The 25,072-nt window shown below is 33.2% G+C and overlaps 11 protein-coding genes across 11 annotated transcripts, besides 1 other annotated feature; 10 read left to right on the top strand and 1 right to left on the bottom strand.

Moving 5' to 3' along the window:
• Nucleotides 1-314: 314 nt before the first annotated feature.
• Nucleotides 315-2,180, top strand: TVAGG3_0762240 (suppressor of RPS4-RLD 1 family; the record flags this gene model as incomplete). The annotated part of the gene is made up of 1 exon (XM_001313617.1): nucleotides 315-2,180. The coding sequence occupies one exon, from the start codon at nucleotides 315-317 to the stop codon at nucleotides 2,178-2,180; it is 1,866 nt and encodes a 621-aa protein (XP_001313618.1).
• A 151-nt stretch (nucleotides 2,181-2,331) lies between these two features.
• On the top strand, nucleotides 2,332-3,189 carry TVAGG3_0762230 (ATP adenylyltransferase family; the record flags this gene model as incomplete). The annotated part of the gene is made up of 1 exon (XM_001313618.1): nucleotides 2,332-3,189. The coding sequence occupies one exon, from the start codon at nucleotides 2,332-2,334 to the stop codon at nucleotides 3,187-3,189; it is 858 nt and encodes a 285-aa protein (XP_001313619.1).
• Nucleotides 3,190-3,775: 586 nt separating this feature from the next.
• Nucleotides 3,776-4,297, top strand: TVAGG3_0762220 (structural constituent of ribosome; the record flags this gene model as incomplete). The annotated part of the gene is made up of 1 exon (XM_001313619.2): nucleotides 3,778-4,197. The coding sequence occupies one exon, from the start codon at nucleotides 3,778-3,780 to the stop codon at nucleotides 4,195-4,197; it is 420 nt and encodes a 139-aa protein (XP_001313620.1).
• Nucleotides 4,298-4,665: 368 nt separating this feature from the next.
• Nucleotides 4,666-5,782, top strand: TVAGG3_0762210 (uncharacterized protein; the record flags this gene model as incomplete). The annotated part of the gene is made up of 1 exon (XM_001313620.1): nucleotides 4,671-5,726. The coding sequence occupies one exon, from the start codon at nucleotides 4,671-4,673 to the stop codon at nucleotides 5,724-5,726; it is 1,056 nt and encodes a 351-aa protein (XP_001313621.1).
• A 73-nt stretch (nucleotides 5,783-5,855) lies between these two features.
• Nucleotides 5,856-7,865, bottom strand: TVAGG3_0762200 (ATP binding; the record flags this gene model as incomplete). Its single annotated transcript, XM_001313621.1, has 1 exon — nucleotides 6,060-7,784. The coding sequence occupies one exon, from the start codon at nucleotides 7,782-7,784 to the stop codon at nucleotides 6,060-6,062; it is 1,725 nt and encodes a 574-aa protein (XP_001313622.1).
• Nucleotides 7,866-7,946: 81 nt separating this feature from the next.
• TVAGG3_0762190 (uncharacterized protein) lies at nucleotides 7,947-8,841 on the top strand (the record flags this gene model as incomplete). Its single annotated transcript, XM_001313622.2, has 1 exon — nucleotides 7,958-8,563. One exon carries the CDS (start codon nucleotides 7,958-7,960, stop codon nucleotides 8,561-8,563), a length of 606 nt encoding a protein of 201 aa, XP_001313623.1.
• A 214-nt stretch (nucleotides 8,842-9,055) lies between these two features.
• TVAGG3_0762180 (structural constituent of ribosome) lies at nucleotides 9,056-10,201 on the top strand (the record flags this gene model as incomplete). The annotated part of the gene is made up of 1 exon (XM_001313623.2): nucleotides 9,061-10,173. The coding sequence occupies one exon, from the start codon at nucleotides 9,061-9,063 to the stop codon at nucleotides 10,171-10,173; it is 1,113 nt and encodes a 370-aa protein (XP_001313624.1).
• Nucleotides 10,202-10,843: 642 nt separating this feature from the next.
• Nucleotides 10,844-11,890, top strand: TVAGG3_0762170 (solute carrier family 35 member F6 family; the record flags this gene model as incomplete). Its single annotated transcript, XM_001313624.1, has 1 exon — nucleotides 10,844-11,890. One exon carries the CDS (start codon nucleotides 10,844-10,846, stop codon nucleotides 11,888-11,890), a length of 1,047 nt encoding a protein of 348 aa, XP_001313625.1.
• A 491-nt stretch (nucleotides 11,891-12,381) lies between these two features.
• On the top strand, nucleotides 12,382-14,526 carry TVAGG3_0762160 (ubiquitinyl hydrolase protein; the record flags this gene model as incomplete). Its single annotated transcript, XM_001313625.1, has 1 exon — nucleotides 12,382-14,382. One exon carries the CDS (start codon nucleotides 12,382-12,384, stop codon nucleotides 14,380-14,382), a length of 2,001 nt encoding a protein of 666 aa, XP_001313626.1.
• A 249-nt stretch (nucleotides 14,527-14,775) lies between these two features.
• Nucleotides 14,776-17,554, top strand: TVAGG3_0762150 (immunoglobulins domain-containing protein; the record flags this gene model as incomplete). The annotated part of the gene is made up of 1 exon (XM_001313626.1): nucleotides 14,786-17,425. The coding sequence occupies one exon, from the start codon at nucleotides 14,786-14,788 to the stop codon at nucleotides 17,423-17,425; it is 2,640 nt and encodes an 879-aa protein (XP_001313627.1).
• Nucleotides 17,555-18,250: 696 nt separating this feature from the next.
• Nucleotides 18,251-19,160: a mobile genetic element.
• Nucleotides 19,161-20,607: 1,447 nt separating this feature from the next.
• Nucleotides 20,608-24,379, top strand: TVAGG3_0762130 (experimental autoimmune prostatitis antigen 2-related family; the record flags this gene model as incomplete). The annotated part of the gene is made up of 1 exon (XM_001313627.2): nucleotides 20,608-24,351. One exon carries the CDS (start codon nucleotides 20,608-20,610, stop codon nucleotides 24,349-24,351), a length of 3,744 nt encoding a protein of 1,247 aa, XP_001313628.1.
• Between the last annotated feature and the right edge of the window lie 693 nt (nucleotides 24,380-25,072).

Genomic DNA, 25,072 nt, shown 5'->3' with positions numbered 1-25,072 from the left:
AGTCTTAATCTAGTAAATTTAAAAAATTCATCCCAGAAAATTGTAATATTTTAGATGATTCTATGCAGCAATAGTTTTATTTCATTAAATAAAGCTTTTTATCGATCAATTTTATACGCAAAATCTCCAAAAAAATCTCATTTTCCCGATTTTAATTGAAAAAAAGTACAATTTTTATTTCAAAAAAGAAAAAATAAAAAAATTTTGGAATTTCCTAAATAAGTTTTTTACACTCAAAAGAAGATGTATAATTTATTTATCCATGAAATTTGCTTAGATACAGATATCTGTAGATTTTTGAAAAAGTGACATTGATGAGCGATGTGGATTTAATTATTAAGGGAAATGAAGCTCTTAATTCAAAACAATATGCCAAGGCAGTGTCATTATACGAAATATTCCTCTTACAAAATCCTGGACATCCTCAAACAGAAATAGCTCTAGAAAATACGAAACTTGCACTCGATTTTTTATCCGAACAAACGGATCAAGGACAGAATTATAACTACAAAACTACTGATTCACAAAAATACAACAGTGCAATTAAAAGTTTATGTATTGCAACTGAAGCTATTGAACAAAATCCTTCTTCAGCGGAATGTTATGCTGCAAGAGGGAAAATATACGAGCAAATTGGATTATACAGGAATGCAGCAAACGATTACCAAAAAGCTCAGCGCCAAAACACAACGAAATTAGAATATATGAAAAAATTATCTACTTCAGCATTGAAATGCAACGAGCTAGAATCATCTATGGCAGCCGCAAGGATCGCTGTTGCCGGTGGTGTTTGCTGTTTTGCTCCACAGGCTCAGTTAATGTGGAGTGCCCACAGATATGACGAAGCCATACGCTTGTTAGATGCTGCTGTGCTCAATAACGAAGAGGACAGCCTACTTATACGAGGAAAAATCAACTTTGCCTGCGGAAAAATTGATGATGCGTACAATGATTTCATTGAAGCAGGCGCTCCTCAATACTACACAGACATATGCAGCTTATTAAACTCAGAGTATTCATTTCCTACTATTCAACAACAAATCTCACGCGAATCCATCTGTATTTCAGAATTAATCAACTCATTAGTAAAATTCGATGAAAAAATTACGACAGCACCGCTATCATTAGACATATCGTCCCAGATACAAAGGCTTTGGTGTTCTCCAAATCCTTCTCCAAACGAAATTTCAAACGCGATTTTGACTTTATCAGCAGACAACTCACAGAATTACGTAGCAAAACATACAAACGACCCGAGGGCCTCGACAATGGCGAGGTTGTCGGTTCCAATCGGAAAAATAATTTTGGCCCACGCCCCGAGTGAGCGGCAGGCATCTGCCTTGGGCATGGCATGTATAGAAATACGACAGATATTACAGAAGTACATCGATGATGGTGTAGCTGTCCCTCTTTCTTCAGCTGTTTCTTGTATCGCGAATTATATACGACTTTACGATCCATTATCACCAATATTCTGGAGGTGCCTTGTTCCCAATGCTGTGCAGCCTGCATTTTTGCAGAGAGGAGGCTTCCATACAGAGATGGTGATGATTTACATTCGTGTGCTTCAAGCTTTGAAGGACGGTATCGGTTCGAGCGATGAAAAAATTAATAACGCGCAGAGTACTGAAGAATTGTGGAAAATTTTGAGATCGAATATATGTGTAAAGTGTAAAACGTCGAATGCCGAAATTTTCATGAGGAAAACTAAAGAGAATACCATGGAATTCGGTTTCGTGGTGCCGAATACCCAAGAGCATTGGAACAACGCGATGTCGAAAGTTCATTTAGCTTGGACAACGGCATTGCTATCACTTGGCAAGCCATCAGAGAAACTAGAGGCCATAAGGAACTCGTTCAACTTCATGTACGAGTGGATGAGGGCTTGGCCGCTTACATCCGAAAGTCATACGGTCGGAGCCATTTTGTTCTACACTCTGTTCAATGCAGCAAGCAATATGAAGCTCAGTGAGTCACTACCATCACCAATCATGTTACAGATAGAAGCACTTTTGACCGGTTCCTTCAAAGATTATTTCGAATTAGTTGCAAAGCACTTTAATTCTAAGTTAAAGAGTGGATCAATCTCAGAAGGAATGCCGAATATCGCTGATGTGCTCCCGTCATTCCTGTCAAGATTGAGAGCGATTAAAAACATAATGCAAATTCGCAGCGATTGAATAGTTTACAGAAAAAATTGATGATTTTACAGTGAATTTCAATGTGTTACATAATTTTTTGAAAACTTTACACGGCGATAAAAATTTGAGAGGGCGATGTTTTTTTCAGGGTCAAGAAAAAAAAATTTTTTTAGAAGAAAAACCAAAAAAAATGATTGAGATTTTCCGTGATCGAATGTCCAAATCGGGCTTATCTCTTCACGATGCAATCTTGAGGAATGTTAAGAACGGCCTACGTAATGGAACATCAGAATTTCTCTTTCAAGAAAACAAAGAGCAAAAACTTTGTGATCTGATGAAAATAAACGTAATTTCTCACTTCTACAATCCAAAGAAATACATCGGTCCACCTCCTCCACCCAAGCAAGCCGAAAGTGACCCATTGTCTCCGCCATACAATGAAAAAGTCAATGTAATCCATCTGATGGGAGGCCCTGCCCACTACATAATTCCAAACAAAGACCTCGTCAAGTTCGGCCACATCGTTATTTCGTCCGACAATCCACGAGATATGCAGGGAGAGCCATTAGACGACAGAGATTTCGCTTGCCTCGCAGATATATTCTCTGAATTCGACGAACACGGAATTGCATACTATAACTCGGGAATAGAAAGTGGATGTTCCCAGCTGCATAAGCATTTCCAATATATTCCATATGATGAACATCCAATTGTCGATGCTATATTACAGGGAAGAAAGATTCCTTTCCAAATTTATAAAAGACAAATGGAATGGTTCAATTTTGATTCTATTAAGAAGGCATACACAGAATTACTGGACGAAGCTAAAAACGGAAGATATGGAAAACAGATGAAGGCGTACAATTTCGTTCTTACTAAGAAACTTGCACTGTTTGTCCCGAGATCTCGAGCTAGGTCGTCATTTCAAATTATCATCAACAGCTTGGGAATTTGCGGACATTTGTTCCTCTGGGAAACTAGTGACTCAAGAATTTTACAATATCCAATGAGCACAATTTCAGAAGTTTGTTATCCGCCGATCCAATAATTTCTTTATTTTACTCGTCTTTTATTATATATTTACTTTGTATATTATCCCCCTTTATATTAAAATGATATGTACTTTATCATGAAAATTACTGATTTTTTTTATTTATATTGACATTTCTAGGAAGTATCAAGTAGAAGAATACACTTTCATATGGTGTTAAATCATCCACTTGGTTTGAATAATATCAATTGTTTCAACAAATTTCTTTTGATGCGATGAACTTTCTAACCAATTGCAGAGGAAATTCTCTCATCCATGAGCATAAACTCTCATATACAGTACATCGATAGGAATCATCAGATATAAAATTTGGAAGAACATTTGATTATTATAATCAGACTAATTTTAAGTATGACAAATCTTAAGATAGCTGCTTGACAATATAATTCCATTATTCAGAGATGACAAAATCTAATAAACTTATATAAAAGATTATATCATTTAGAGAACTAAGTATTAGATACAGTAACTCCATAGAATTTCACTCATATCTCCTCATGAATCAAATCTAACTATTCGTGCGGGAAATAGATTTGACCACTAATTTGAATTGATAATAATCGTTGGTCGGACCTTTTCTACAAAATGTCTCTCCTCCAAGCTGGTCGTTTCGTTGTTATGCTCCAGGGCCGCCATGCCGGCAAGAAGGCAGTCGTTCTTGCTGCTTACCCAGAGGGCACTGAGGATCGCAAGTTCCCATACGCTATCGTTATGGGTATCGAGAAGTATCCAAAGAAGGTCACAAAGGACATGCCAACAGAAGTCCTCGTTAAGAAGACACAGGTCAAACTCTTTGTTAAGGCCGTCAACTTCAACCACGTTATGCTTACACGCCACAATGTCAAGGATGAAGACTTCTTCAAGAAGATCTCCGTCGAGAAGGTTGTTTCTGCTCTCAAGGATGCCCCAGCTAAGAAAGCTCTCCTTACAGAGTATGCCGCTGTTCTCCGCCAGAAGTATCTTAACAACAAGATGGCCTGGTTCTTCAAGCCACTCCAATTCTAAATGTGAGCGTCCCAACTGTTTGATGGGCACCGGGTAGGGCAGCCACCCACGCTCTTTCTAACTTTTATTTTTTTTAAATATCGATATATTACAATACCCTTATACATATCTATATTATTGGACTTTAGCACATTTTTGTGGTTAAAGTCTTGAGTTTTTTTAATTGAATTTTTTCGATATTTTGATGTGAATAACATGTTTTTTGTTTTGTAGCGGCCATACATTATATGTTTTAAAAATACTTCAATTTTTAAACCATTTCAGATATTTTGAGATGCTATTATGCCAGAACGCGTATATATTTGATTCTTTGAACATATTTCTCCACACAAATGACAGATTGAAATTACTCCACATTCAAATGCGATTACATTTATCAGTCTTAGAAGCCTTAAATTAAATATGCTTTCTTATCAACTAAAATCTTCATTCAAATATTTGATAGAATTACATTCGGTTGTTTTTTGTCAAGGATGTCATCAATATTCCAGGCCTTCACTCTAGAAGAAGTCGAGAGCATCCGTTCTGTTGTTCTTATAGGTCAGCAGAATGATGACATGCTATTGACAAATTGCACACATCGTCCACTCTCAGAGGCACAAGCATTCATTAAAAGATTTAAGAAAAATTTACTAGATATACATGTAGAATCACAAGAAATATCTGATATGGCAAATCAGCAGTATGTTGCGATAATTACAGCAGCTAGAGCTAAGAAAAGTATGCATGCAAATAATTTATCAAGCACTAATTCAATTGCAAACCTTACTTTACCATTCGCAAATGCAATAGATTCGCTACCACTGAAGTTTAGAATGAAATTTAGTAAAATAGAGACCGAAACTGAGGCAAGTTCCCCGAAACCTCCAATTCCGACTAGATCCAAATCCGTTACAAACGGAATGAATAAAGAGATAGAGGTCAAACCAGTGCCTAAAATTCAGATACCTGTTATTCCTCCTTCCGATTTTAAGTTCCTACATTCCGTAAAAGATGCCAGTGAAATTACGCCAGGAGATTTAGCAGCAGTTTTAAAGAATCGCGAAGGTCCAACAATCATTTGCCGAGTGATCGCTCTGAAAACTATCAACGGAATACCTCATGCGTTGGTGGCATCTTTCTTAAACGAGATAGGGCCTTGCTATTTTCCATTACATCACCTGGTAATGTTACGTTCTGAAGCTGATACATTCGAACCTGGCGCTCAAATCCTTACAGTTGACAAGCTAGTCAAGAAAATAATGTTGCGGGCACAATCTGTAGTACTGGCAATAGAAGATATACCGGGAATGAAATCAGGTAATTCTATAAAACCGGAATTGAGAAAGAATATGCTTTATCAGACCTTAGCTTGCGCTGCTCAATTACAATTACTTAATTTCATTGCTAGCTGGGAAATACCAGAAAGCAAAATGGAAATACTACTTAGAGAAGTAGAAAAAATGTTCCAAGCAAAGTTTAAATCAACAGAAGAAACAAATCTGAGATGTCAAACCATTTTCGGTCAAATCTTAGAGCACGTGAAATAATACATTAATTTTTGTTTGTATATAATGAATAAAGTTATACTTTATGACTATTTAGAAGTTTTGTAATGAAATTATTCAAATTATGAAAATGGTCTATTATTTCCTCTTATACAACTGATTATATTTTTTTGTTACCTTACATTTCATATTAGAAACAGTATATTGAGATTAGAATTTTTGTTTTCATTCGAGTATTCATTGTTTTCGGAGAATCCATAGGAACCATTAAGTTAATTTACATCACCTTAGAATCAAATAGATATTTTACTGAAATGATTTTTTTTTATAGTTTATGTTAAATATTACAAAAACAAGAGATAGATTGTACATTTACTAAATAGTTCTGTCGTGAGTAGGATCAATGAAATTCATTAATCCGAGTGTTTCGTTGTTCAGAGACTGCAAAACTCTGTTTATTGTGTTTGCCGATGTTCTCTGATCAACTGTTTCGAGCCACTCTGTAACTTTTTTGTAGGCATTTTCAATTTTTTGATTTTTATTTTTCTCCAAGAAATTTTTTACTTTGAAGAGCTGTGTCTCCAAATCATTTCTTGCCTTTTCCCTCATCTTCCTTATCACTGCCGATCTGATGAGTGAATCATACCTTTTTCTGTCAACTTTGTGTTTAATTATTGAAATCTCGAACTCTTTTCCTTCTCCTGAGACAGCTTTGAACGGAATAGGCAGCAGGTAGTGGCCCATCACGAATGACAGGTCTACAACCATCTCTTCCGGCACATCAACTGTGAATCCAAGGAAATCACTGCCATTACTCGAAATTTTGATCAAATCGTTCTTTGTTATTCGGCAACGTATGTGTGGAACAGTTCTCTGCGTTGTACCCTCTCCAAATATCTTGTACTCCTTGTCTCTGACCCTGATTTCGAATGAATTTCGGATTTTTTCAGTGAAATTCACTTTTTTCACTGAAAATTCGCTAAAGAGGATCGCGGCGAAGTAAGTGACGCCCATGGAGATTGCGGCATCTGCATTTAGGGAGTGGGAGATCCTATCCACGTCGAACTTCGGCTTTATTATGTCGGGAAGGAAGAATAATCTCGTACTTCCTCCGACAAACTCGACTGTGTTGACTTTGACCGGACATTCTTTGAGTACTTTATCTGATAATTGGTTGATGACGTCAATAAGTTCTTTTGAAGCTTCTTTGAGATCGTTTCTAGTAATTGTGATCATTATTGGCTTGTTTTCTTCTTGTTCGAACTTGAATGTCTGTTTGTCGTGGAGAGTAAGCATCTCTTTGGCTTTCTTGACTTCATCGAGAAGGAAATAATAATGTTTTGGCTTCGAAAATTTTATTTTATGATTTTTAACAATTTTATCGATTAATTTCTGATCAATTGCATTTCCACCAACATTTTCGTTGGCGGCAAAGGCAATTTCTTCAATGTTTATTGATTGGTTGTCACTATTAAACTTGTAAATCGAAATTCTTGTTCCTTTGGAGCCAATATCAACAAAAGCAGTATATAATTCCTTATCTGCAAATGTGTTTGATCGTTCTATTCCGTATAGTTTTGCTATTGCAGATTGATGATAAACAAATTTTGTGACAGAAAGGTTTGTAAGACTAACTGCTTTTTGCAATAGTAATTTCTCAGAAGTTCCAAAAGAATGTGGTATAGAAATTACATTCTGAACGGATTCATGAAGATCTTCTGCATGATTTACTGATTCGAAAATGCTCTTGAGATAAATTGCTGAAAATGTCTCAATATCATCTCCAGCAAAAGTAGAATTTTGTAAAATTGGGATTCCTCTGATGCATGTTTCTGGATATCTTAAGCATCTCATTCTAACAATATCAGCCACACCCCAATTGTAATCTAACGCATGTTTCTCATCATATGACTGTGCATGTTTTGGATTCGAAGTGTTCCAGATCGAAATAATTGTTGGATTAAGGAATTTGGAGTAGGAGTTCATTGCTTGGAGGACTAGATGCCGCTGAGAAGCAGTGGAAACTTTAGTATAACAGTCTCCAAGATCAATTCCAAAGACCGCACACCATGAAAAAACAATGAAAAATTCAAAAATCATTTGACAAATTGTCAAATCTGTCACCTTTTATAGAAATCCCGAAAAAACAATTTGGTTGTACATTGATTTGAATGCATAATCTCATAAAATCAATATAAAAGTGACACAAAATCTTATGAAAATTTTTGTTGCAATAAAATTTATGAAATTTGGATTCCACAATCATTAACAAGATGAACTATACACAGCAGCTGCATCAAAAAATTCGCTTGGTTATTTGGTCAGCCAAGCAACAATTAGACAAATTTTTAGCTAATATTTCATTTCTTTTGATGCCAGGCACCCATGATATCGTAGTATGTCTTGATGATGGTAGTTTCACAACAACAATTAATGATGTTCCGGAAGATATCAAAGTTAAAGAATTTATTAAGTATATCAAAAGAATACCTGAGTTAAAAGCAAATAAATGCAACTATATAGTCAAAATTGGTGATAAAATTTTATCAAATGATGATTTGATTCAAACAGATTCGATCATTTTATCCAAAGAAGTTAAACAAGAATCAGAACAATTAACTCAGGTTAAAAAGATCAATTTCAGACTATTTTGCCTTATTTGTTTGATTTTGATTGAATCATTAATATTAAAACATGCACTAGTAGGCATAACAGCATATTCAATAGGTATTATTGTTATAATATCCATTTCAAAATTCAGTTCCGACAGTGACTCATTTCTCACACAATTATCGAGTGGTATTCATCTATTCATCTATTCTATCTTTCCTGACTTTCAATTAGAAAATGCAGCAGCACCCCAAATAATGAGAGAATGAGAAAAAAGAAATTTGAATCAATTGTAAATATTTTCAACAATCGTTATCTTCTTTGGTGAGGATGGTTAATTTGTTAAAGGAATATTTCCTCTTGGCACTTATGTATAGTAAACACATGTGAACAATTAGTAATCATCTAGAGATATCTCAGCTTTAATCATTACCGATGTTAAAAGTGATTACAAGATAACCAAATTCTTATACAATTTATAGTAAATATATTCATATATCTTTAATTAACGGAAAATGAATTTTTATAAATTGAATCTTATTTCCTGAAAGATTTTTCAAAAAACATAAAAATTTCTTTTTGATTGTTATATTATATATTATTTTTAATAACAAAATCAAATTTTGATCAAAAAAGCACATTTTTCAATTTTTCTGAAAATCCAACTGATATCAATTTGACATTCCATAACAAATCTAAACCTATTATAAAAATGTAATTCCAATTGAAATTTCTGTGCCGACGATAAATATGGTCGGCCTTTTTGATGTCTCGTCAAACAGTGAACGTTCTCGCCCAAGACGGCCAGAAGGCTTCTACAATCGAACTCCCAAAGGTTTTCGACACACCAATCCGCGCTGAAGTCGTTAAAGAGGTCTACGTTAACCTTGCCAAGAATGCTCAGCAGCCACACGCCAACGACCCAATGGCTGGTAAGAAGGTTTCTGCCATCTCTTGGGGTACAGGCCGTGCTAAGGCTTGTGTTCCACGTGTCAATGGTTCCGGCTCCAACAGAAATGGCCAAGGTGCTTACGCTAACTTCTGCCGTGGTGGCCATCGCTTCAACCCACCAACACTCCTTCGCCGCTGGTTCCGCCCAGTCCCATCCCGCCAGCGCAAGTTCGCCATCGCTTCCGCCATCGCCGCTACAGCTGTCGTCCCACTTGTCCAGGCTCGTGGCCACGTCCTCGGCGAAGTCAAGGAAGTCCCAATCGTTGTTGTCGATGCTGTCCAGGAGATCAAGCGCACACGCGATGCTGTTGAGCTCCTCAAGAAGGTCGGCGTTTACGGTGATGTCCAGCGCGTCCTCGACGGCTCCGTCCACCGCTCCTCCAAGGGCAAGTTCCGCCGTGCCGCCTACAAGACAAAGAAGGGCCCACTTGTTATCTACAACGAAGACAAGGGCATCGTCAAGGCTTTCCGCAACATCCCAGGCGTCGAGACAATCTCCGTCAAGGCTCTCGCTCTCGCTAAGCTCGCCCCAGCCGCTCAGGTTGGCCGCCTTACAGTCTGGACAGAGTCCGCTTTCAAGGCTCTCGATGGCATCTACGAGTCCAAGAAGCGCTTCTCTCTTCCACGCTCCATCATGACAAACGCTGATATCGAAGCCGTCATCACATCCGATGCTGTTCAGTCCGTCCTCAACGAGAAGAAGGAAGTCGTCCCACTTCCAAAGTGCCGCTGCTGCAAGAAGCTCTCCGTCGGTGCTTGCGAGGACTGGCAGAAGGCTCTCAAGGAAGTCGCCGAACTCCGTGCTGCTCAGGAAGCTAAGCGCACATCCCCAGAAGTTGTCAAGGCTGTCTTCGCTGAAGCCGTCGCCGCTCAGCCAGCTACACCAGACAACATGTCTACACAGATCATCAACCACATCCCACTTTAAAGAGTATAAAGATAAAAGAGATCCTTTATTTATCAAGTTAAATACTTTTTTAATTGATAAATGTGTTACTAATAAACAATTTCATATTTTAAAATTAATTTGGATTTTGTTTATTTTGCTTTAGAAAAAATCTCTCACACATCTATGGCACATTCTGCCAGAAGAGAAAAAAACATTTGAAAACTCATAATGAATGAGTTTTATTTTTAAATAAAAGAAACTTTTCACAAACTATCTATTTAGATGCATATACTCTTTGGTTCCTTAAGAAAATCTACAAATCTCAATAATTTTTTGGGTGCAAAAATGTCATCGTTTTACACCTTGTCAAATATTTTCAAAATTGAGAGAGGGTTTGGCGGTGGTTGAAAAAGATTATTTCTTTCCCTCATACTTTAGATTGATAATATTTAGCAAGAACATAAATTCTGAACTTGATCAGAATCATTTAAAAATCAATAAAATCGCCATAAAAGATTAAAACGGATGAAAGTTTTTTTCAGAAATACAAAAAATTAAGGTATCCACTTGAATATAATTGAGAGGCCAAAATTTTTCTGTAATGGAGAAGGAAGCTGACTTCGGGAGAAACAGAAGGATTTGCTATCTCATTGGGATTGTCATGGGAAACCTATTCAATTATTATTTTAGGTGCCTTTTCTATTCCAGGATGTCTTTCTATAGTAGCGACTGTCCTTTTATCAGATTTACTCGACCATGGATGGGAACTCTTGTAATGACTATAGGCATCGCCGCTTGCACACTAATTTATTACGTTTTTACATTGATAGATCCAACAAGTAATCCAAAATTTTCAGATATTCCGATCAATATCTATCTCCACATTGCTTTATTAGCGTTACTAGACATTCTTATCTCAGTCATTAACTCATTTGCTATTGCAGAAAACTCAGGCTCAATTTCCGTTGCGTTCAGATGTTTTGATCTGTTATTTATCATTATAATCGAGAACGTTTTTGTCGAACCAATTCATTATGCATATCAATGGGTTTCCCTCGGTATTGTCCTTATTGGAAATATATTAGTTACAATAGGTGTCGCTGTAGGCATTGAAGGTAAACCAAAACTACTTACATCCATTTTGCTGTTATTTGCCCAACTGTTTATGTCAATTAGATCAGTCCTCACTCAAAGAATTTTACATAATAATGATGTTTCTCCTTGGTTGTTAACAGGAATTAACGGAATCTACGGATTTTTCCTTGTTCTTTTTGGGTTTTATCCAATTGCTAATTTCCTGCCTGCATATTCTTTCAAGTCTCTTCATGAAAACTTTTGTTCGTCAGTTTTACTGACAGTTCATTCAACTTCGTTAATTATTTTGTTTTTGATCTACATTCCTATATCATTCACTTATAATGTGTGCATCACGGGAACCCTCATGACAACTAATGCTGTAGGTTACACAATTTTCGAGATGATCAGTGGTGCAGCCGGTTGGATAATTGATTTGATTATTTATCATGCTTTTCATGGAAAGTTCATTCTCAAAGCAGACGAAAAGTTTGGTACTAAATGGGATCGATATAGCTTTTTCAGACTCTTTGGATCATTGATATTCCTTATGGGAGGCGCAATGTACCTTAAAGTCTATAGATTTTCTTGCTTTAAGTATCCAACGGCCTCTGTAACAAAAATAGAGATGTCAACAGATTCATCCTTCGAGCTGAATTTTAAAATACCACTGAATGTATGATTTTTCAATATATTAGAATAAATATAAATTTATAGAGTTATTATAACTACATGCAATATTTACATTGTTTGAATCATTTTAATTGATTCATTAACGCTGAAGCAAGTGCATACAACCAATGAACATATTCATTTGCATCATATTCACTTACCTTAAACCAGATTATGGGTAATATTTTTTAATTTGTTTGAATACATTGGAATTTATCTTTGAAAAGTACAACTTCATATATATTGCATAGCTCAAGGAAGTAATCAAACGCACTAAATATATTTGGATGTGCAATTAAAAATATCGTACGTATAAACATCATATCTCAGTTGAGTGTCAAAAAGGTGAGAATATAAAAGGGGGAGTATCACAAAATCTTCCATTATAGTCCACCTTTTGATGGAGAATAACCGGTTTACACCAACAGATTTTTTCCATCAAAAATTTGGGTTCGTTAAAGAAAACCTTTTGATATATTATGCCAAAAAGTGACATTTTTGATGGAAATTCCTTCTGCAGAAAATCAATGTGAAATAATTAAGCAAATTAGGATACAAGAAAAGAAAACAATAGAAGATGGTGTTTATGCTATCGATGGCGAATGGTATCGAAGATATCTGAGAATTATCGGCTTTCGAAATAATGATCCAATTAATCTTTTACCAGGACTCATAGATAACACAAAAATTGCTGAAGCAAATAAATTAAAATATGGATTAATCTATAACTATGACTATTTTATCGTAACAAAGTCACTTTGGAATTTGATCAAATCTTGGTTTGGAACAACCAACGAAATTCACTTAAAGTTATATGAAGATATTGATAGTAAAGAATTTAAAATCGACATAAGCGATATCCCTATCAGAGCTTATTATAAAGGCGAAAAGATAACAAAGAAAAGAATTTTTGTTGACAGATTTTCAACAGTTTTAGATTTCAAAAGAAAGATTTGTCAAATATTTGGCTTCCCAAATGATGATAAACTGAGAGTGATCAATTATGCAAACAACATTTATTGCAATGAATTAGAAAACAGCAAATTAATGACAGACTATTTGATTTCAGAAAATCAATTGTTTTTGGTTGATCCAAAATATGAAATTACAAAAGATTTCAAATTGTATGAAACAGAGAAAACAGAGAAGGATATAAAAGGATTAGTGAATTTAGGTTGCACCTGTTTCATGAATGCGGGAACGCAATGTTTGCTGCATTCTAAACAATTGACAGATTATTTATCAAAAATTGACACAAAAGGAAAATCACTCATATCAGAATTTGTCAAATTATTTAATAAAGAAGAGAGTCCATACACGCCAAGCAGTTGGAAAGTTTGCATATCAAAATACTTCGACAGATTCAAAAACTTTTATGAGGAAGATTCACATGAACTTATTTTGAGTGTTCTTCAGGAGATGTCTGAAGAAGATGAGGGTATAAATAATATATTCAATGGAACAACAGAGGATGAAATAATTTGCAAAAGCTGCAGCCAAAATATAAAAATAAGAGAAAATTTCAAATCAATTTCTTTGCAAATTCCAAACAATGACGTTTGCCAAGAAATAAAATCAATATTTGTTCCATTTTCTGATGAAAATAAATCAGGAAAATCAGAAATCACATTGTCAGTCACATATCTCATTGATAGCAAACAATATTGTTTTGGTTTTGTTGATGATTTGCCTGAAAGAGTTTTGCATTTTAGTTTTGAAATTCCAAATGATGAAAAGAAATATGCATTTTGCTATTTTGAAGATTCCAATATCGCACCTTTTTTATATAATGCAGATTTACTTAATGATTCTTTTGAACCCGAAAAACAAGTTTTCCCGATTGATTTTAATACTCACATAAAGACTTCAAAAACATCCAGTAGTGTTTTACAGACAAAATTCATTTGCAAAGATAAAGAAATAATGAACCAAAGAAAAACAATTCATGATATCGATGATTTCGTTTACACTATAGAAGTCCAACAGAATGAAAGAATGAACTTATTGAGAGAGAAAGTTTTAGATGAAGATGAATTTGTTTCTTTAATTTGTGATGGTGAAGACAAGAGGAAGGAAGAATTAAATCAATCTCCAGTTGATTTACACAAATGCTTGGAAAACTATCTTAAGGAAGACATCATTAAAGAGAGGTTTTGCGAAAATTGCTACCAAATATCTGATGCATCAAAGAAAACTAATTTTGTATCACTTCCAAATATTTTAATGATTCATTTATCGCGATTTTATAACGAAGGAATGAAAACAAAGAAAGATATGAGGTGTGTAGATTACCCTGATTATTTAGAGATATCTAATGCAAAATATAAATTATACGCTGTCTGTTGTCATGATGGAGATTGTCTTGAAGAAGGACATTACTTCGCTTTATGTGAAACTTCTGATGGAAACATTTATAGATTTGATGATAGAAAGGTTACCAAGTGTTCTCACAATGAAATACATTCACCATTTGCATATATCGTATTTTATGATAAAATATAACTTCTTTGGCGTAGATATAGAGTTTTTGAATGTTGACTAGATTGAATTTCATCAAATTTTCCTAATATATTGTTTGTTTAAAATTTCATATTATTAATATCTCTTAATATGCTAACCGATGCGTATTAGTCATCTTATCTAAAGCAATTAATATTTTTTTTTATTTTTATTTTTTTTTCTTCTATAAGAAGTAACCAATATACTAGTAAACTATGTGCTGTTACTGCTATCTTATATGTTTTAAATTCTCAAATGCTGATTCAAATTTTGTGAATTTATAAAATTACATGTCTTCAAAATTCTATGCAGTATCGAGAGCCATTAAACAAAAGAGAGAATATGTGTCTCACAGATTTGATATGTTATTCGTATATTTGTCACTTTTTGAGATTTTAATTGGAGAATGCTTATCAACCTTTTGATTTTTGAATTAGTAGGAGAGTCTAATGTGACTAACAACCAGACTCTTCCTCCTCCAGAAGATAAATTATCAACATCAGATTTGGAAAATGCAACTATTCCAAAAATTTCGACAGAAAATTCAACAAAAATTGACGAAAAACCAATTAACTCAAGCAATATTGTTCAAAACATAAATAATAATTCAGTGGAAAACAAAATCCAAAATTCTATTCCCGAATTGAGTAAAAATTTCAACAATTTAATAAATGTTTCAAATACAACTGAGGTAAATAAGTTGAATATCAACGAAAAAATTGTTAAAAACGAAACAATTTCAGAAAATTTATCTATAATTCTATCAAAATTGCACGAAAATATAGCAAATCATAACATAACTAATTCTAGCCATATACTGGTTAATAATCATACTAATTCTTCTAATCTATCGAAAATTCCTCTTAATACGATTAAGGAAGACAAAATAGATGATAAAACTGACCAAAATACAAATGAAACACGCATAGAAAGCAATGTTACTGCAAAAAATACATCAAATTCACAAATACAAAATATAACTTCAATATTTGAAGAAAAACGCAACATTTCTTCTTCCCAACAAAACCAAACAATAAAAAATTCAATTGTTTCAAATACAACAATCGAACAAAGCAAAATTTCGACAACTGCCATGAACAAGACTCAAATTCCAAATAAAGAGACACAAGTGAACAATACCGTGAATCCAGACAAGTCAAAAACAATGGAAAAAACCGAAATTGTAGAAAAACCATCAAATTCAGCAAATAATTCAGAGAAAATACTCACAAATATCAATGAAATGCAAGCAAATCGATCATTCTCTTCAGAAGCAAATAAATCAGAAATTATTTCAAATATTTCTGAAACAAATCAAACAATTGACAACCAAACCATTGGTACACAACTAAACAATGCAGGGAACGAGACAGAAAAACAAAAAGAAATTGTTTTTTCAAATTCATCACAAATTTCGCAAAATGAAACAAATTTGGCTTCACAGGAAGACAACATCAACGAAACAGAACAAATAATGACACAAGTTGATCAGTTATTGAATAAAAATAAAATTTTCAAAAATTTAAATGAAACAAATGGAAAAACTAATGAAACAACTAAAACTAATCAACAAATTAATACAACACAATTAAATAAATCAAACGAAACTCAAAATAAAATTGATTTTTCAAATTCAACCGAGAAAACCAACAAAACTCAAATAGAAAGACCAAAAGTAATGTTACTGGAAGAAAATGAAACCAAATCTGATGAAAACTCAACAAAAATTGAAAATAAAATTCAAAATCAAAATTCAACAAAAATAAACATAGAAAATGTTACAAATACAACAAACATTGTAATAGAAAATGCTACTGACCACTCAAATTCAACAAATATTGAAAAAACAAAAAAGAAATTAGAAAATATCCAAGAAAATCAAACAAAAACCAACCAAGACACAAACAAAACTATTTTTGTTGAAAACCAAACAAAAACCAATGAAACAATTCAAAATATGACAATAGAAGTCACTTCACCTCACTCAGAACAATCTTCTTCAGAAATTTCAACAAAAATCAACATTTCAGAACAATCTTCTTCTTTAATTCAAGAAAATTCTTCTGAAACAAATACTTCTAAAAATGAACCAAGAAGTGACATAACTATCACTTCACTTTCTTTAGAAACTCCAACAAACCCCCCAATTAGTTCTTCATCATCTTTTTCAGAAAGAACTCCTTCTCCAACAGAATTTGTTATTGAACAAATTCCAGAAAGAACTCCTTCTCCAACAGAAAAATTCATTGAACAAATTCCAGAAAGAACTCCTTCTCCAACAGAAAAATTCATTGAACAAATTCCAGAAAGAACTCCTTCTCCAACAGAATTTGTCATTGAAACAATTCCAGAAAGAACTCCTTCTCCAACAAATGACGGTTTTGACAACTTCACTTCACTTTGTCATGGAAGTGGATCCTTTTATTCAGATGGACAATGCCGGTGCAAAGACAGCACTCAATTTTATGACAGCAAAAAAGGCTGTTTGAAGTGTGATTTTCCATGTGATTCAAATGCATTTTGTTTATCGAGAAACAAATGCAAATGCAAGGAAGGATACACAGGAGACGGAATCAAGTGTCTGCAGCAGCCTCCTCTTGTCATCTCTGTCTCACCAACAGAGTGCCTCAAAGATGAAAGATGCATCGTTTCTGTATTCGTAAAAATCAGAGGAAAAGTGCCAGAATCAGCATTTTGTATGTTCGGAAATATTATCGTAAAAAGTGACAGTGTTGATGAGAATGTTATAACATGCAAAGCACCATTATTCTCCAACACAGCTGCTGACATAAAGGTTTCAATTGACGCCAAGCACTGGTCGAAAGAATCAGCTCAAATTTCGTTTATTTCGAAAGGAGTTGCATCATTCGGATGGTTTTGGCCGACTGTTGGATTTCTGACTGCTTTCATCATTGTTTTCTCCCTCGTTTTCATGCTCAGATCTGCGGACGAAGAGGACAAACTGCTCGAAGAGAAGGTACCTCTCAAACACACACAGGGACACAAGGATGAATACCAACACGCAAAGTTTAGAATTAATGTTTGAAAAATAAAAATTATTGATATATTTCTTTTATGATATAACATCAAAAACAACAATATGTATAACTCTTTTTGTGCGCTACATATAGTAATGCTCATATCTATTTTAGTATTCTTTTTTCATCACTTCAAAGATTTGATAATACTATATAACCTTACTGGCAACTAATTTACACAATTTTTGTAATAGTATCTTACAAATATTCTGTTGTTATCATGATGAGTCTTAAATTTGAAACGTTGATTTTCAATTATTATTGCAGCATTATAAATTTAACTTTACTGATAAACTTACATATAACACTTCAATAATACATCATTTCGCTATTTCACAAGCTCATTATGAGAAGTTTTATGAATTTGAAAATTCAAAATCAAGAAATCAATAGTTTAAATGACATTATATTATATGACTTGTTTTGGTCAGTTTATAAATCTATAAAAGAACAATATTATTAGTTTTGTTTAAAATGGGTAAAATATAAACACAAAATTACTAAACAAATAATCCAACAAACAGATACACATAGACAATACATCGCTAAAGTTTTCACTTTTTTAAAGATTAAAGAATTTTTGAGGATTCGATTCAGATTTTGATTAGATCACTAAATATGGGTTAAAGAGTTCAAAATGATCATGTAATTCAATGGGTTAGCCGAAAAAAATTTTCTTTCTCACATTTTTATATCAGTTTGAAAAAAATTATCCCACTTTTAAATACTCACATTCTAATGATTGATTAAGATTGATTTTTATTTCAAATTTTCTGAAGAACCCATACAAAATTGAAAAGCTTGGATTTTAATCAATAAGATATTTTTGTTAAGGGTGCACACGAGAGGATCATGTAAACTTCAGAATTTAGAACCTTATTTTAGGCATTATCTTGGCTACCTATTTAGGCTCGAAAAGCAAAAAATATCAAAAAATACAACTTGACTCCATTCTGACCCTTTCATGGAGGTAGTTTTTATCCGCTAGTATTTTCCCTTTGAATCTCTTTACAATTCGAAATCAAATTCAAACCTCAGTAGAAGAAAGGAAGAATCGACTTACTACGGTTGTAATACGAATAAATACATATATTTAATTATTTTTATTTACATAATAATTGTTTGAAGCTCATATTCCAACAAATTTTTAAATAAAAACATTAAAATGTTGAAAATGTTCATATATTTTAATAGGGTTTTGGCACTTTATTGAGGAATTACTACATACATAGTCGAACTGAACTTGATATTTTGAAATTTAAATTATTTATCAAAATTAAAATTTAACTTGAAATTTATAATTATTTAGTCATATTTTGCATAATTCTAAGTAGATTTTGTAAAAAATCAAGAAAGAAAAATTTTAACATGCTTTATTTTTTCTTTTTTATAATAATACATATTATTATATAATTAACATATTCATAATGTTTCACCCTTTCAAAAATATAATACTCCTCCTCTCAAATAAACGTACACACGGGTGGCCTCTTTTTTCAAAAAATTAAAATTTGAAATTTTGGGCTCAAATATTAGAGATTTTTTCAACCTTCAACGATATATGTTGTCTATATCAGACCTCCTTTCTTTTTGATACTTAACATTGTTCCTAAATCTTAGCCGTTAAGGCTGTTCTGAAAATATTTTTTTTTCGAAAAAATTCGAAAAAAATTCTTAAAATTTAAAAATCCCTTAATTCCTGAGGATTTTGGAAAAAAGTTTTTACATGAACATGTGTATATTTAGGGTTGTTAGATTCCCGACGATAGGTGTCTTGGAAGATTTGCCTGGTGTCATCATAATGTCTTTAAATCAAAAATTTTATTTTGGAGTTAGTTTTATTGATTTTTCAATAAAAAACATTTCTAAAACAAGAAAAGAAAACGATAAAATATTTATATTTTATATAAGGATCTTATATATTTAAAATAAATATCATTTTATTTTTTTCATTGGTGTCTGTCAAACCATAATATACTATTCAAAAATTCAATGTGTCTTGCGGTTTCAAAAGACACCTTCAAATTGAACGATAACACAGACACTATTGAATTTTACCCATTTTATTTAGTTTTTACCCTTTTTATTTTTAAGAATTAATAACTGAAACAGCCGTTTTGCTATGACCTCAATCACTTTTATTTATTATTTTAAATATTATTTAATTTTATTATTTGAATAGGCCAACTTATATTTGAGAAGCTCAATTTGAGACCACTTAATACATTGAAATATCATAAATATTGAAATATTAAAAAGTGTATTTCAAAATATTGAAATTATAAAAATTTATAATACTGAAATTGAGACAAATTAATAAATTCAATGTGTTTTTTTTGAAATAACTCTCAAATATTATTTTTTTGTTTATTTAATGATGAATAAATATGATTGCTTTAGTCAATCATAAAAACTAATTTAAGTTTAAAATAATGAAAGGATAATTTGATCGTTTTTTAAAATACAATTATTTTGATGATTTGCAAGAATTTTTGAAAAGAATATAATATAGGTTCTATTTTTGTAAAATTTATCCAAATCATGTATTACATAAATTACAATTAAAACGATGAAAGAACCAAAAAGTGCGTTTTGTGTTTTGTTGTTGCGTGTTGGATGCGGGATCCTGTTATTTCCGAAATCGACAAAAAATTTGGAAATTTAATTTCCGAAATCGAAATTATATTAATGTTTTTAATATTCTTATATCAAAAGGATTAAAGTTCATTAAGAGAAAAACAATTCTGCTTCTTCAATCTATTGGCGCATTTATTTCTACACGCCAATAAGGAAGGGAAAATTATAAGACACCATGGTGTCTTCAAAACGCTAATTTTTGATATTTTTAACAACCATATGTATATTATATGAAGTATATTGATAAGGTAAAAATCAAATTTTATTGCATATTCATCGAGAAAATAAACTAACGAATCCCTCAAAATTGAGAGGGTAATCCTCCTCCTCTCAAATAAACGTACATACGGGTGCACCCTTAAGAAATCATATGTGAAGAATATTTCTTATTCATTTTTTATTTTCAATCAAATTCAAAATCGATTTTCCATTCAAAAAATAAAATAGCAAAAACTCAAATTCTTTGCCATAATTCACACTCTATATATTTACAAATTTTTCATTTTTATCAGAAATTTTAAATGGATTATTTTTCATTTTTTATTTTGAATAAATGTTTCTCCTATTAGCTTTGGGACAGTCCTATTCAAAGTCTGTATTTGGCCATCATGGCACAGATTCAGTAATGATAAGAGACCCAGATTCACTTCAACCCCTTGAGGAAATTGAAAAACCAAATCCTCCTCATATCAGAGAGGCAAAGTATACAGATCCAATTGAAGATAATCAGTATCCATGGCCAGGTCATAAAAGAACTGCAGATATTGAAAAGCTTCGCAACGAAACTCAAAAAATTTTTAATAATTTTTGCAAAGGATATAACAAATTAGAACAATCAAAGGCTTACCGACATCCTGCTGGCATTAAACAATTCAACGGTAATGAAACATGGATTAATAATGCCACTAGACACAAATACAGATTTCTAATTAACAATAAACGCATGGGTTATCATCCTACAGGCATTTATGTACCACCTGGAGAAGTTATTTCAATCGACATACCAGGAAACACTATCAAACGCATTGTAGTTCAATTTAATCATCATACACATGATCAAAATAATTATAATACTCGTCTTGGCAGACTTAAATGTAGGTTCACATTAAATTCCCAACATACAGAGTTTGCATGGCCATATGGCGGTAATCTTGATCTAGTCACATATCAAGATGAATTTCCATTAGGTTTTGAAGTCAATATCTCTGGCGGTATTAGAATGCCACATTTCATATATGGCGTTAACACAGATGAAGAGTGGGAAACTGATCTTCGCAAACTTGCTGCTCCATTGACAACATTTGATACAGGCACATTTCTTGCACGGATGCCAACACATAATATAAGAGGAGCTGTATGTGTCAACGATGGCATGAGATTCTGGCAAACTGTCTCATGGAATTCCTATGACGTAAATGAAGTCACAAGTGTTAATAGAAGAGATGGCAACGTCATTAGACCATTGTTTTACAACTTCGATTCTTATGTCCCTGCTGGTGCTGCTGTCGCTTTTGTCGGAGGTAATTTCATTCAAGCACCTCCAAGCTGGGCTGGTGGCATAGTGAACTATGACAGTGCTAAATGGGGATGCTGGGGACTTTTACACGAATACCATCACCACTTCCAGAGTGGATGGGGATTTGCAAATCCTGGCGAAGTTACCAACAATGTATTAAACCTCATTGATATGGTACTTATTTGCGAGATTGACTCAACCAGACAAGTAAACTTCAACGGAGACTACGTTGGCAACAAAGATGGCTGGAATAGAATGTCATATCAGTACAATACTATTAATAACGGCGATTTGCTTAGCTTCTATGGTAATAATGTCTATTACTTTGGCTCCGAACTCCAAAGAAAGTGCCTTAAGGAACACATTACTCAAAAACATTACAAACGTAATGAAGTTGGCGGATATGTTTCTGAATTCTTATTAACATGCGCCAAAGTATTCAAACGTGATATGAGAGCCTACTTCTCAAGATTCAGTTTCGTTAATATGCAAACAATGGTCTCAGAATTTTGCAACCAAACACTTGACCAAATGAGAAGAGAAAACAAGATTAAGGAGTTCCATCCATTGGCGACAATATATGGAACAGGATACGTTCTTGACGGATATGAGTTTGAGACTGCAAAACCATTCAGAATTGCAGCAGGCGCACCATACTACTTTGACTTCCAAAAGTATATGAGATCAAAGAATGGAATGCACACATTCTCATTCAAGTCATGCAGAGCTACAAAGGGCACATTAACTCAAATCTCCGGTGCCAGATACAAATTTGTTCCTGGCGATAGAAAAGAGTTAAGCAAGATATACGTTGAGTATAAAGATAACGTAAACAATGACATAACTACTGTTGTTATCTCAGTCAAACAATATCCAAAGGGCTTGACAACAACATTCTACAAACTCGCTTCAAATTCTGATATGATATCTGCATACAATGAATTTATGGCAAACAGAGAAAAAAGCGGCCATTCAATGATCCATGAAATGAGAATTGGCGTTCCATTATATAGTGGTCACCAAAATCAGGTTCCATGGGTCGCATTATCAGAAGGAACTTACTTCCCTGATAAGTCTGGCGAGACTAAATTCATCTTCGAACATGATGAGGATATTTTGCTTTGGATGTCAGAAAATTCATTAACAGGAGATTTAGAAGAAGATAAAGAACATTTAATTGTCAATTTGACAGGATATAGTGGTACAGCTAATCCAAGCCAGAACACTAAATATATTAACTTGGAAAAGGACAAGAAATATTATTGGAGATTATTCCTCAAGAATGCTGCTGGAGGAGGAAAAGCTAATGGCTTTTACATGATTAAAAATGATACAACCAAATACAATATTCAACCAAACAGAGTCAGACAGTATAATGCAGAATCATTGAGTGAGCCAGATCATCATCCATTTATCCCTAAGTTCAGAGATAATCCTTACCAAGATAACTATATCGGATCTGACTTCGCAATAATGCCAAAAGGTTATGTAACTGTTGTAAGCCACCCAACATTACACAATTCTTCAATTGATTTGAATGACTTCCTTTTCGATGGCTTGACTGATGATAAGGGAGAAACAAATATTGTTAAAAATGGCACAGGCCAAACATTCTATTATGAAATTGAACTCAAGAACGAAACAAGATGCTCCGGTATACATTTCTTTACTAACAAAGGTAAAGCATTTGTTGGGCATTTGAAGATCACATCCATTGATGAGAGTGGAACCAACACTACAATGCAAAATGGAAATGTAAACTTCAATTCACAAAACTTCTTTGCATACAGAGATAGTTCCAAGAAGATCAATCCAAAACCAATCAAGAAGATATCAATCGCTATGAAACCTAACAAAGATAACAATTTCCAAGGCATTTCTGAATTCACATTTTATGGAGAATTCTTCTACAAGAACCAGAGAAAGATTATTCCAGCAACCCATACATTATTCGCAAAGCAAAATGGAAGTGTCATTCTCACAAGATATGGCTTGTATTACAATGGAAGAGGCCTTAAACTTAAAAAAGACGGCAGAGTTGATATTAAACTCGGTCAATTCCAACAAGGCTCAAACACACTTGGTATTGTTGGCGATAAAGATCCTTATAACGAGGGCAAATTCGATGTTTACATCGATGAGGAATACTACGGAACAGTTAACACACAGCACATGTATCCTGCCGAATTCAATAAATTGTCTGGCTCTAAAGCATATCAACTTCCTTTAGTCGGATATTCCATCTTAAGAAATCCAAGAAATGAAGCAACGACAGCACCAAAGGATATCACTGTGTCGTTGAGATGCACGGCCGGAACTGTCGGCATTGCAGGCTTGATTGGTAATTACACTGTCAAACCAGTTGATGGATTTGATTATCAAAAGAATAAAATCCAATATGATAAATCAACTGAAAATTCAATGCTCGAGGAAGGAGATTTACGTTCTGATGATAACGAAGATACCAACAACTATAACGAATCAAGTTATGGAGAACCAGTTTTCGTCGAAGAAGGACCCGCAACAAAAGAACCAAAGACTAAGCCATCGCAACCAGATAACGCTCCAAATGAATCCGGATATTCTCCATCTCAAACAATTAATGGAAAGGATAATCAAATTGCAAAATCCGATAATAAGGTACCAGCAATTGCAGGTGGTATTGTCGCAGCTTTAGTTGTTGTAGCTTTGGTTGTTGTTGGAGTTATTTTCTATATGAAACAACATCCAAAGCTAACATTATCAGATGAATTGGATAATGAAGCAGCTCTTGCAGTTTAATGAACAAGTAAAAGATTTCTTTTATACATCTATTTATACCGTCGAACATATTAAACCAAGCTGACTATAAAGGATAAAGATATCTTCTGAAATACAGCTTAATGATTAAATGGCAAATCGCATGTATATTTTTGATTTATAGATATGATATGCTAATTTGATGAATTGATATCTTCAGTTTACGATTACTTTCACCCCAATTTGACTTTTGAAATGGTTCCATGCGTAATTTTTGCTGAGTTATATAATTTTCACACAATTCATAATAGGAGATTGGATTATTTACAATTTTTCAGCTCATTTTCTGTGGCATTTCTTCTTTTTTTTATCCTCAGAATTTTTTAGAAGGAGAATATTAATACCTTAAAATATTTCCAACGAAATTCTAGGATGATTAATTTTATTTTTTGAATATTCATTTGAAAAAATTTCGGTCAAACAAATACAGCCTTACACAAAACTATTAGAATAACACTTTTTTAAAGTTTAAGAAAGGATAGAATTTGATAAAAAATATTGTATAATATAAACAGCACGATTTGATTATTTAATCTTCTCAAAATTGATTGAAATACATCTCACAAAAAAATTGAAAGAATCTAAAAAAATCTCATTAAATTGTAAGAATATTTTTTTTGATGATTGTAACTTTTTTAATCCCAAGCAAAAAGTACATCAACAATCTCATACACATGCCAATCGGATTCGTGAAACTAACACA

The sequence above is a fragment of the Trichomonas vaginalis genome, chromosome III (genome assembly GCF_026262505.1).
Source record: "Trichomonas vaginalis G3 chromosome III, whole genome shotgun sequence".
Classification (NCBI taxonomy): Eukaryota; Parabasalia; order Trichomonadida; family Trichomonadidae; genus Trichomonas; species Trichomonas vaginalis.
The sequence above is the reverse complement of the archived record's forward strand: the minus strand, read 5'-3'. Positions and strand labels throughout refer to the sequence as shown.